This window comes from Homalodisca vitripennis, chromosome 5 (genome assembly GCF_021130785.1).
Source record: "Homalodisca vitripennis isolate AUS2020 chromosome 5, UT_GWSS_2.1, whole genome shotgun sequence".
Classification (NCBI taxonomy): domain Eukaryota; kingdom Metazoa; phylum Arthropoda; class Insecta; order Hemiptera; family Cicadellidae; genus Homalodisca; species Homalodisca vitripennis.
The window spans coordinates 176654547-176667346 of record NC_060211.1 but is presented as its reverse complement, the minus strand read 5'-3'; the positions used below and the strand labels follow the sequence as shown (position 1 = coordinate 176667346).

The window sequence follows — 12800 nt, the reverse complement described above, 5'->3', positions numbered from 1 at the left end:
CGCGCGGGCACCAGCGGGCACGAATTAATTCACGGGCAGTGGCCGCACGAACAGCAATGGTGTGCCACATCGTATCGCTCGCTATTGTATACTAGAAAATTCAGCTGCGAAGGTATTCGTTCAGATGGAACATGGGCCTGCTGGGGTATCCGTGATGTAGGAACGATAACACGCGAGCAAGGTTACCGCGTGGCAGGGATGATGTCTGAATCATAGTCTAAATAAAGCGGCTCGGGCGAATCGATAGCAACATCCGGGCCATTGTCTAGACTAAACCCACCAACATGTACGTCTGCGTCGTTTAGTTGTGTCACTAACCTCAAAAGTATTATAATAACAACTGAGGAAAACACCCAATCAGAAGCGCTAAAAAGCAGAGAGTAAACTCATATGAATGATTTTTCAACTTCGACATACAACTGCAATCTGTAGGATATTTATAAAACTTTTGAAAACTCTAAACGTAGACCGTTGTTAAACACTCTTAGTAGACAAGAGAAGACGATCGCCCGATCTATCAGACATTAACAGAACTATTTGGAGGGAAATTTAAAAGCAGACCGCTTTTGCGACCTGAGCTCGTCACCCGGCCGCTGCGGGGCGACAATGGGTTAATGTGTTGTTTTTATACAACTAATGAGCAAAGTTCAAATGATAGCAAGCAGGAGAGTATATAGAAAAATGTTAAAAATAATAAGTGTGTAAGATCCTCAAATAAATTTATGTAAAGAATAAATTACCGTTTGAATTTGATTTACTTTGTTTATTTACTTTTTGTTTATTTTATCTATAAATGAAACGCTAACACTTACTTCAGGCTAGCAGCCATCGCCTTTCTAGGCAGTTTTCCGAAAGTTTGGTTTTCACGCTTTTTCATTTGTTGTGGAAGACATAACTTAAGTTGTATTTAAGAGAGCCTTATAATTTTTTTTTTTTTAATTTGAAAGAGGACATTTTATTCTGCAACCTGTAGTATGGATTTACATTAGTTCCTTCAACAAACATTTTTTTTAAAGTTACAAAAATAATTTTGTAAAAACATTTTGAACAAAAAGTAAATAACTTTTTTTTTACGGAAATATTTTATATATAATTTAGTATCCATACTAGAGGTAGCACAATGAAATATCCCATTCAACATAAAAAATAAATTATGAGGCTATCTCAAATACAACTTAAGTTATGTTTGCCACAGTAAATCCTAGTTTTATTAGTTCCTTAGTTAAGACCAACAAATCAATGTGGTTAAGATAATTATTTGTTGCATTGTTCACTCGCTGTGCTCAAAAAACTGCTTTTGCTCAAAATCTTGAAACTATCACAATCCTGTTATTAGTACCTATATTGTAACGTTTTTTTACATGAAATCTGCGCGAAATTTTTTTCTAGTTTTTAAATATTATAATGACAAATTTTTAAACCCAGTAAATATGGGATGTAGGGTTTGAATCAATTATTTTTAATGCAACGACCCATTTTTTACATAAGAAAGTAATTTTTTATTGATTTAAAAATACCATATATGGTATACTCGGTTTTTATCATATAAATAATAAACCCCATTTTTTGTATGGTGGTTTGTAGAGAAAGTGTTATTCTATTAGTCAGATGTTGGTAAACCTGACAGATCACCTGATATTTGTACATATTTATACATTTTTAAACAGCTGATCGTAAAACATTAAAAGTTTACCAACCCTACCTTATTACTGAAATGAAAAAATCCCTTTTTATTAAAAAATGATTGGAGGTTTTGTAACAGCTGGCCCTAACAATAATTAGTGCTGTGCAATACCAGGTAATCAGGCAGGTTTATTCAGTTCTAAAAGCCATTTTTATTTTAAAAAGTTATAATATTTTGAAAAGACAATCAATTTTGTTTTTAATTTTAACATTTAAATACACAGTAAAAGGTAACTAATATTCCAGCCCATCAATAAAAAAATCTACTAACTGCAAAACGTGTCTTAAAACACTTTTTTCTTTCTGTTTATATTTGTTTTCCTACAAAATATTTTTTAAGTGATCTACGGTTTGACTCGATGTTTAAATTTGGTATACACATCATTCGGTTATTTGCCTACGATTAGGAAAAAAAAAACAGAAAAAATTATCTTGTTTTACTTAAAGATGAGTTAGTGAAATTTTAGTGATCTAAAACTTATTTCTGCAACGTGTTTCTAAATTAGCCAATGTTCTGGAACAAAATATTAAGGAATACAATCGTTTTATGAGAACAAAATTTTTAATCATAACAATAAGCATAAATAATAAGCAAAATATTAATTTTTGCAAAGTGGAATATTTTTTACAACGCACAAAGAAGTTATTTTACTGTCTAAGAAAATTTTTCCAATAAAATTGTAAATGTTGTGAAAATTCAGACAGGTTTGAAATGTAGAAATAATATATCTAAATACTAATAGAGCAGATGACAAAACCACTTCGTGAGCAAACATCTGACGAAATTAGATGTTGACAATTTCATACATTTTAAAAATGACCATATGTTGGCACTAAAAAGAATAAATACCTCAGCTTAAGACTATTTAATTTGGGGTATCTATATTTGCCGTTACTCAAAAGTTTCATATAACCATTCATGATGGGTTTAGGTTTCATATTTCATGCTTCAAGTTGGATCTCATCAATTAACTTTTTTGCGAAGGAAAATTAAGGTAAGTTAATAAAAAGATGTATTAGGGAATTAAGAGGAATAGTGTTTTTTAAATTAATTGAATAGTTTGGTGTACCGGTAAGGCAAGTAAGTAGTTCCTTGAAGATGACTTTAGGCTAGGACAGTTAAATTAATCACAATAACTTGTTATAGAACAGTGCCATACAATACCACAGCAGTGCACAAAATAATCTTGTTTGTAAACTCTGAATGGCTGGATTTTATTTAACTAGTTGTATAACTATCTGCACTTCAGTATTTTTAAAATCATAATAGGCTTTGTTTATGTTAAAATATACATGTTTCTCTATCCCATAACTTTTAAAAATGTTTTGATAGTATCTAATTCTGAATGTTACACAATGTATAAAAGAGTTATACCTATTACTTTCACTATTTAAATTGACTAACTTAGAAATAAAATCATAAGCATTTTAAAGTTCAAAGTATTTATTGCACATTGTCATAATTGAATAACTTTATAAGTAATATAAACAACTGAATGGTCAAGTTTCTAAAAGTATAACATGTGTTGCAATATTTACTGTATGTAATAAACTATGTCTATAAAGAATAACAATATCATCCTTATATTATATAACCTGACGGATAATAGTGTAACAATTAATAACTGCATGGGTTGGGGTGTTTAAATATTTCAGCTTTTAATTTATACTGTAAAAAACTTTTTCTATGAGGAGGTTTTTAATACCCTTTTGAAAATTATTAGTTTTAAGCTTTTTTAGCAATAAAGGTAAACAATTATAAATGGTAATTCCAATATACAGTAAGCTTTTTTCAAATACAGAAGTTTTACAGAATTTAAACATGATTACAACAATAATACAGTATTGATTGGGTTATTATCTATACATTTGATATTCTAGGATTCAATGAGCCTCTGCACAGATATCAGATTAAGCTTGCTACTTTGAATGATTTTAAATGCTGCTTATAACAATAAACTTTGAATGATTTTAAATGCTGCTTATAACAATAACTACAAGTACAACATTGTGAGTAATGACTTAGGTCATTCTTGGTGGCATTATTCACTCTGGTATCTTACATATGTTGATAAGATAGTTGATCTAATACTGCTGGCAATAAGATTATCTCAGCTTTTTGCGATTAAACTATCAACATCTTGCATGACAGCAAATTGTTCAAAAAATGTGAATTCATATTTTGTGTGAAATTCATGAGACTTCATACTTATCATATTTAATAAAGAGAAGTTTGTGGTAGTGTCCCAATATTTTATTTTAAAACCCAAACATGTTTCAAACATATAGTGGAATTTAGATGATGGCATTTAAGAGAACGAAACCAACTTAGGGGACTAAACTAAACTAGGGACTGAGATGGAATAGCTGGCACAGAAGGAGCAAAAGATTTTGTACAAAATAATTTACTATTTTTCATCCAATCCAGGCAAATAAAATACCACAGAAGGAGCAAAAGATTTTGTACAAAATAATTTACTATTTTTCATCCAATCCAGGCAAATAAAATACCAAACTGTTGTCTACTTGGAGTAAGTAGATACTATAGTGCATTTCCACCGCCAGGTTAAGTTAAAATTGACCCATTTATTCATAATATCACATTCAGACATACAAAGAAACAATCATTCATCCATCTTCATTCATAATCCAATTGATTCCAACTCCAATCATTCTGCTATTTCCAATTCAGTGGTGTACTAGTTAAGTGCAAAAAACTCATCAGCACGATATAATGCTTGAGATGCTAAAAGCATTTCAGTCAAGTTTTTACCGCTTTGAGTGATGGAGCATTTTCTACGGTATTAGACAAACTATTGACAAAATGAACTCCCAGTAACGGCATAAAATTCATAATTTTTGCAACAGATTATACCTCTATGGTGAAATTTGATTGTCAGTTTTTCCTCTGTGCTCTTGGTCTTGTTTGCCAACACACATCTTATTTACGCATCTCATCATTAACATATTTTCTCCCGTTTCGAAATTGGTCAGTTTCACTGCTTAGTAAATTACAAAATATGGACAATCTTTGTGTTTTGTCGTCGCCATTAGCCATTTTGTATTCGAGTTCGAGCTAGTCAGCTTCTAGAACAATGGATTTACCTTCGACAAGAAAAAATGTTTTACCTAGAGACAATATCTGTTGTGCTCTATCAAGGTTTTAATAGTGTTTTTAGATCAACATGGAATTTTACATTCTTTTTCAATGTGCAACGAATGTGGCACCCATTGTGGTGCCATTGTTTTGGGGGGTTGTGTCTTAAACATCATACTGCACTCAATTGTGCACCTGATGAAACAGTGAGTACTTACAGCTCTTCATCTGAATTACACTGGATTTCTGTTGAGTAAACCAGAAAGAGCTCTCATTCCCATGTTATTTTTAACTATACAGAAATTATGTAGAACTAACTGAATAATAAATTGCTGTTTTCACTAGGTATGTATGTATATATATATATATATATATATATATATATATATATTTTTTTTTTTTTTCTCTTTATTTAAATATATGGATGTACTTTTTTGTGATACCTATAAGACTTTTTGATATTATTTAGCGTTAAATTATTTAATGCTAACTATTTTGAATTGTATTACTTGAATATTTTTGTATATTTTATTACTATTAGATATCCAAATGCTACATTTGTTTTTGTTTTCAATATAAAATATTTACACAATGTATAAAAGAGTTATACCTATTACTTTCACTATTTAAATTGACTAACTTAGAAATAAAATCATAAGCATTTTAAAGTTCAAAGTATTTATTGCACATTGTCATTTGAATAACTTTATAAGTAATATAAACAACTGAATGGTCAAGTTTCTAAAAGTATAACATGTGTTGCAATATTTACTGTATGTAATAAACTATGTCTATAAAGAATATATAGTAAAGTATATCAAAATATATTGACTTTTGACTTGACTTTGACTTTTACTTCTGTTTCTCAGTATTTTGTGGAAATAAATGTGATTTGATTGATTTTTATAGCCTAGGTGTATTGAAACTCTGATATTGAAACAGTGCAACATGAAAACAACTATGAACCGTTGTGTTGTCGAGAGTATATTTTGAATACCGAAATCATGGAAAATACCAAGCAACTGCCAGGATACTCTACTGTTTTGGTCTAACTGGGTCCCTTCAACGGATGTGGACTCCAAAATCCTGATCAAGTCTGTGGAACAGCAGTGTCAGGTTCCCCAAGACACAGAATTAAAAGAATGATAATAAAAAAACTGGATACATATTTTTTAATACAAGACAAGTTTTTGGATTTGTTTTATAAATACGAAATGAATTAATTCGTAATCCACCATCGCTATGCTACAATTCAAAATTTTTTTAGTTCAGAAAATTCAAATAATTCAAAACATAAAATTTAGAATATTGGAGCCTCTAGCTATCGTAAATCACTAATTCAGAGAAGCATCAGCTTACAACAAACTATTTTCATGCAGGCTGCTATGGTAATTGTTGTCATAAACATAATCTTGTTGTCAGTAAGTTAACTGCTTTATTTTAATATATTTTTCTAAGATTATCTCAAGAAATACATATTCATTAACAACTTGACACACAGAAAAGAGTGTAAGTAATGTTCCTTGCAAAACATTATCATTTGGAAACAACTAAACAACGTTTTTGCTTTAAAAAAATTCACTGACATTGTAATACAAAATGAGTTACCTAATAATCTTTTGAACACTCTTGGGCTCTTACAGATTTCATACCACTCAAATAGTTAATCACAAATCACTGCCGACCACTTCATTTTGACATCACATATGGACTTCTTAGACCTGCCGACAAATGTCTTTTGACCACATGGCAGACTTTTTAGCATAATAAAATTACATTTAATACGTATTTAGACTTCAACACTGGTAGTAATTTACTACTACTAACAATGTATATTATTTCTCAATCTATGATTATAAGATCTATGAAATGTTGTTGGCAGTCATCTAGATTCTAGAAATTAACGAGAAAAAAATGGTTTGTTTACGAACTTATCGTCACATCCCGGTGGCCGTTTGTTGTCATTCTGCTAATATTCGTCGTCTGTGCATTGTTATTGATTTTCCTTGCTATTACTTTAGTTTTACAATTGGTTTTGTGAGTAAATACAATGAACGTGACAGTATTGAAGGCAATCAATTGCTAGACAGAGTTACTCCAGATATTCAAGTGACAGTGAAAGTCAATGATTTTAATCAAAGATGACACAGATAATGATCCAGATTTTACTACCAATGGACTTGTTGACATTGTTTTTTACTCAAAAAACAAATAATGAGCATAATAGTAATAATAAAATTTATTTTTTTGTGTTTAAGAAATAATTGGGTTATTACAGAATTTTTAACAGTTTTATTGTTTATTATCACAGCTTCTTATGAACTTTTTGATGATGCCACCTGAAACAAGTGGGTTATGTCTCCTACACTACAAAAAGAAAATACTGAATACAGCAAATACAATATTAATACAAAAAATATATTTGAGTATCAATTTACAATACCGTGACCAAGGAAAGGTATGTTCATTTTTTTTTCCTGAAAACTACAATTTTTCCTGAAACACAATAGTGAAGGAAAAATTCCGTCTGCAACAAAAATCAAAGGAGTTACCATTTTTTTAAATCCTCTGAAAACTCTCACTATAATGATTTTTGACAGTACCTCTGGCAACACTATCCATATTTTTACAGTTTGGTAATTACTCAGCGGCTCTCTCAATAAAGAAGGACGCCATTTTGAACATTTTGTTCCTCCATGTCTATTCTTAACCTCCTAGTTCAGTAGTGGTAATTGGCACATCCCCCCTTTGGTGTTGGATGGATTCGTTCATTAAGGTAAGAGATAAGTTTACTGAAATGATGCTGACTAATACGATAATCCTGTCAGCGATGCCTGCCCGCTGCCAGTGCTTGCTCTTTTAGAAAAAAAATAAACTCGAGCGGGCTTGCAAAAGTTGAATCCCAGATCACGTGATGCCCCTGCTCCTCACGCAATAATGAGCCCCGCCCGAAAGGCACATCAATATAATACAATAATATACTTTCCCCCCAGTTTTATATGCACCTGTGATCAATAATACTTGGCTATAAATTGCCCAACCCATGAAAAAAGTCCATCCCCATCCCCCCCCCCCCCCCATTCCATGTCACGCTATTTGTAAATAAATACCACATTATGTGTTTTAAGTTTTAAAAGAAGACCTACTTAAAAATAATTATGCATGAGCATTTGTGTAAAAAAGGAGAAATGAAGAGAAAGAATTATATATTATTAAGAATCATTAAAACGTGTGGCAGAGTAAGAAAGTTGTCAAAATTAGGAAGCAGCAGAGAAAGTGTTAAATATAATGGCCACAAATAAATTATTAATCTATAACAGTCCAGGCTAAACCGAATGATTATTAAAATATAAAATATATGTTTTCTATTTATTAAATGTGTAATAACTTGTACTCAATATAGACCTGTAAAAACAAACCATACATATCGCATTGAAAATATTCTGGATCTATTATAGACAAATTAAAAAGTTTTAAAGTACTATATTCATTATCCATTTAATCAGCAATAAAAAAATGTGAATAGTATCTAAGATGCAGTTGGCAATTAAAACAAAATTATAATAATCTCTTCTTAAGAAACAATGGCCCTTCTAGAAATTGTCCAATGTGTCAATTTATTACAGGTCACTGAGCACTGCATTTTTGTTCAATCAGTTTTTTCCAAAACTGTCCTAAATATTATATAGTACCTAATAATAAGTTTTTGTCATTTTCAGAGATTTACTACCACTTTACCAATTCTGTAATGAAATTGTAGTAACTAGCCTTGTCATGGTAACAAACAGGTATAGTAGACCTAATTAAGAAATAAATTGAAAATTTATCCAATTTGACATTTATTGCCCGTCTAAAATCAATTTTAACTTACATTATTAGGTTAATAAATTCACTTAAAAATATAAGCTACTATATGGGAAATTGGGCGATACTAAAAGGTGGTCGTTTCCTTTTTCATCGAGGTGATCGGTATTCACCAAGAAATCTTTCACGGAACATTGTTTTACTTCGAACGCCATATGATGATAAATATCTTTAAATATCTCCCAAATGTAACAAAACTACAAAATAAAACATGCGTTTAACTTTAATTTTCGACAATAAGCCAACACAGATTACTGAAAAGCAGAATACTCCTTAGAGAACCCACCTCCATTGGCGAAGGTTTCTAAGGTGCCATTTGTTGAAGATGCAGCACATCCGAGATAAACTGCCAATAAAAGACACTTTTGAATCATAATTCGACTCATTCTACATCAATTTGATAAAAATAACAGGAATTTAAGCTATGATTTAGAACATAATTGAAATCACCGAGTTACGCAGCACTCCACAAACTCAATTTTACTTGGGTATTGGTGTATTAACACTAAACCTGACCTGCGTACAATGAGCCTAGTACTGCGTAAAACTAGTTCTTCCGATGCTCCAAGAGATGGCAGTAGTAACAGTCAACTTGAGAATAGGAGTTAAAATGTAATTTAAGAAACCTTAATAACGATGCAACGATGAGAATGTTTAAAAAGACGAAATTTAAAGTTTTTAAATCTGTTTTTCAAAAAATAACCCGGGGATTCGCATTAATTTATTTCTGTAAGTGCATTAGAGAATGAACTTTGCTGCCATCTATCGACGGACAAAGCAACTTCAAAGAACTGTTGGTTTGCTGATATTCTTTCCATCTGAGAAAATCTATTTGATTTCTATTCTTTGCACCTGCGCACTGGCACCAGACTTAAAAGTAATCTATTGACCAACAACAATCATCGCCAGATTCAGTACTTTGGGATGCGCGGGTTTTTGGGTATAATTTAAAATTTATTGAATATTTTGCTTGGTAAAATTGTTCAAACTAGTAACTTCAAAGTGAAATCATATTTTGTTGTGATGTTGAAAGTGAAATGATTTAAGTTAAATGCGTAACTACACAATGTCAAACAATTTTATCGTATTTTGAAAGTTTATATAAGTTACTCATAAAAACTAACTGCATATCAGCATCATCTTACAATTTCATAAGATTAAATAACAATCCTTTTTGTAATTGTAGTTTTCCGTTTAATTTTACAGATTTTCATTGAATAAGTGACTAAAGAAACTATTAATATAATTAAATGAGCAATATCAGATTTTTACTGTTTACTTATTATTCAAATCATTTTAGAAAATTACTGCCTTCCTCTGATTTGTAAAACCCCTTCAAATTCAAAAGAATGCCGTGAGATTTAAGGACTTAATGGTCACTTGCGAATTTTTGCTACAAAAATCACTAAATGGAAAATTGTAACACAATTTTAGAGATTACATATTTTTGAATTGCACATCGTAATGGAAAGAATTTATAAATATTACCCTTTGCCACATTATAATATTTAGTTAATTAGGCACAAGTCCATGAATAGATGAGAACGTTCCTCCTTCTCAAATAGTAAAACAATAAGTTATTTGTTACATCTATAATATCAAACAACAATTGAAATCTAGCCACATTTAATAAATCGTGTAATCCATGATTGGATAACTGCTTACTGAACTCCACTTTCCTTATGTTGTACATTTACTGAGATTGGCCAGTGAATAAATTTTAGTATATCGGTGCAATAGGCTACTTGCCGCAATTTGATGCGGAGAAGACGCGACTGGTGCGAAAGGAAGTAAGAGAGTGCTGTCGTTTCCTGATCAATTTGTGCGCACTCATTGCCTATACCACAGATTGAATTATATTTAACAAGTCGTTCACGTAGGCATGATTCAATTGTGTTATGGCAGATGATTTTCTTGTTATAATAGAATTTACTAAGTAAAGTTTATTTTACCTTTACTGAAAATTGTCGACTTTTTAAGTGAATGGTGAGTTTTACGTATGGTGCCGTCGTTATAGATGGGGTATAGATTGAGGAGGTCTCTTGAAACTCAAATATTCCACTGGAATAAAAAGATCAAATTCTAATTACAATATCGATTTTAATATGGCTTTAATATAAAAATAAGTGTTAGTTTTTTGCTTTGGTATTAAGTAAACAAAATAATCTATTAGGTTACAAACAACATAATATATCAATATGTTGTTGACTTTCTATTTTGTTCCCAAATTTTATGTGTACTGTTTTATGTATATCGTAATTGTAAAAGTAGTTACACTTTTGAAGTATTATGCGTATTGTACTTTATGACAAGTAATTTGTACAGCACTTTTCTCTTAGTTTTCTAAAGTGGACTTTTTTGTGTTGAACACTTTTAAAAAACCTTTCTACGATGTTGTTGGTAGGTAGAAAGATTGGTAGGTAAAGGTGTGTTTTACTCTCAGATCATAAAGTATAGATACGGAACTTTGAACATTAACCATAAATTAACTAAAAAAGTAAAGTTATATTAAATTAACTTTAATATAACTCTGGAATGATATTAAAATAGCTTGGCTAATTGTGCCTATATGGAAAATTATTTACATACTATAACTTCTCAAGTTTTTATTTCAGTAAGAACGAAACAAGACGCAAGTTTTGGAAGCTTGTGAAACAAACGGCAACTTTAAAAAATTTACAACGGAGAAAATTGTGATCTTATTAACAACTATCTAGATAAATGCACCTTTCTAGAGCATTTATTTTTATAATTATATGTAAAAGTTGTTATCTTATCTTATATTCATGACTTATCTTAGGCGTGAAATTTTGTAACTTATAATTTAAAACTTTAATTTTTAACATAGGTGCATTGAACCGATTTTATTCTTTACCGGAGCCGGCGTTTGCTCATTGGAACGCGCAAACCTCCAGACTGCCACGATCGTGTGCGGTCAGCTTGCGCCCTTCACTGCAAGATGAAGCGATTTATGAAGAGTCGGTTGAATATAAAAAACACAATTTTCCCTTATACTCTCTTTTATTGCGAATTACTGTTTTTAAAGTAACTTCACAGTCTTGAAGTGTATTCCAGCTTAATGCATGATATATGTCCTTTAATTTATGAAAATTGTTACTCCATAATATTAATAAGATTGTATTTTCATCTAATTTTCACAGATAAAATCAATCCATAATGTTTGTTCAAATAAACATAGAAAAGTAAATTAAATGCAATGAATAAAATGTTGAATTTAAAGTTTTATTTCAGTTTTGTATACGGTAACGTACTATATTTGTGTGGCACGTGGAAATGGTTTTAACATGTACACTAAAATATCGTACGTAATTACTCAATTAAAAATGTATTATTTAATTATTCATTTCATAGCATGTAATTGTATAAAATTTTACTATTTGGACTTTTCCTGTGCGGTCATTGTATTGTTTGTGAAAATAAATAAATTGAGTTTGACTTATTATTACAGCATAGTACAAAGTTAAGTTCGATAGCAAAACAACATGGTAAGTGACGAAGAAGGTAGAGTTCCAAACTTTGGTAAAGTACAGTTCTTGTATCGCTCACTGCTGACACATACTTGTGTTGGCTTTTTGTGACAGTACTGTAGACTTGTTTACGTGTTTTAGAGACCCAAGTATTAACTATATGTTTTACAGTTTCATGTACACATTGACTGCGGTAAACGACTTACAGTATCTCTACCGTACTTATTTTACTAACGGCAACATATTTTAGCATTAAATAATATATCTGACAGGTGAAGAGTTAAAGCCAATATAGTTTCTTTACAATACAAACCACTAGAATATCTCAGTACAGTTATAAAGATGTTAAGTTGATGAGGCAGCTGCAATTAGGTCTCGTAGGCCCATAAGCCCTTCTTGGGAGGAACGAAAAAATCGATTCTCTGTTTCTTCTTCTAAATTCCTATGAAAGTTTGAATAAGATATCTTTATTTGTGGTTTTATGATTGTTTTTCCAACTGATATTATAAACCCTTCTTAAAGGGATATAACTCATTCTTTTAAAGTTTTACTATGATTCGTAAAATGAAAGCTGATCAAGCTGCAACTATGAAACCTGACTATTTTAGGAGTGTTCTAAGCAATTATATTTCAGTTATGGGTTTGATCACTGCCAAAATGTATCCCTA

At 30.8% G+C, this 12800-nt stretch overlaps 1 protein-coding gene across 1 annotated transcript in view; it reads right to left on the bottom strand.

Moving 5' to 3' along the window:
* LOC124363221 (calsyntenin-1-like) overlaps positions 1–9182 on the bottom strand; it is a 55251-nt gene extending 46069 nt beyond the window's left edge. The window contains exon 1 of the mRNA XM_046818385.1: positions 8931–9182. Coding sequence (XP_046674341.1) covers positions 8931–9030 — 100 coding nt within the window. The 5' untranslated portion in view covers positions 9031–9182. The remainder of the gene's footprint in view (positions 1–8930) is intronic.
* Between the last annotated feature and the right edge of the window lie 3618 nt (positions 9183–12800).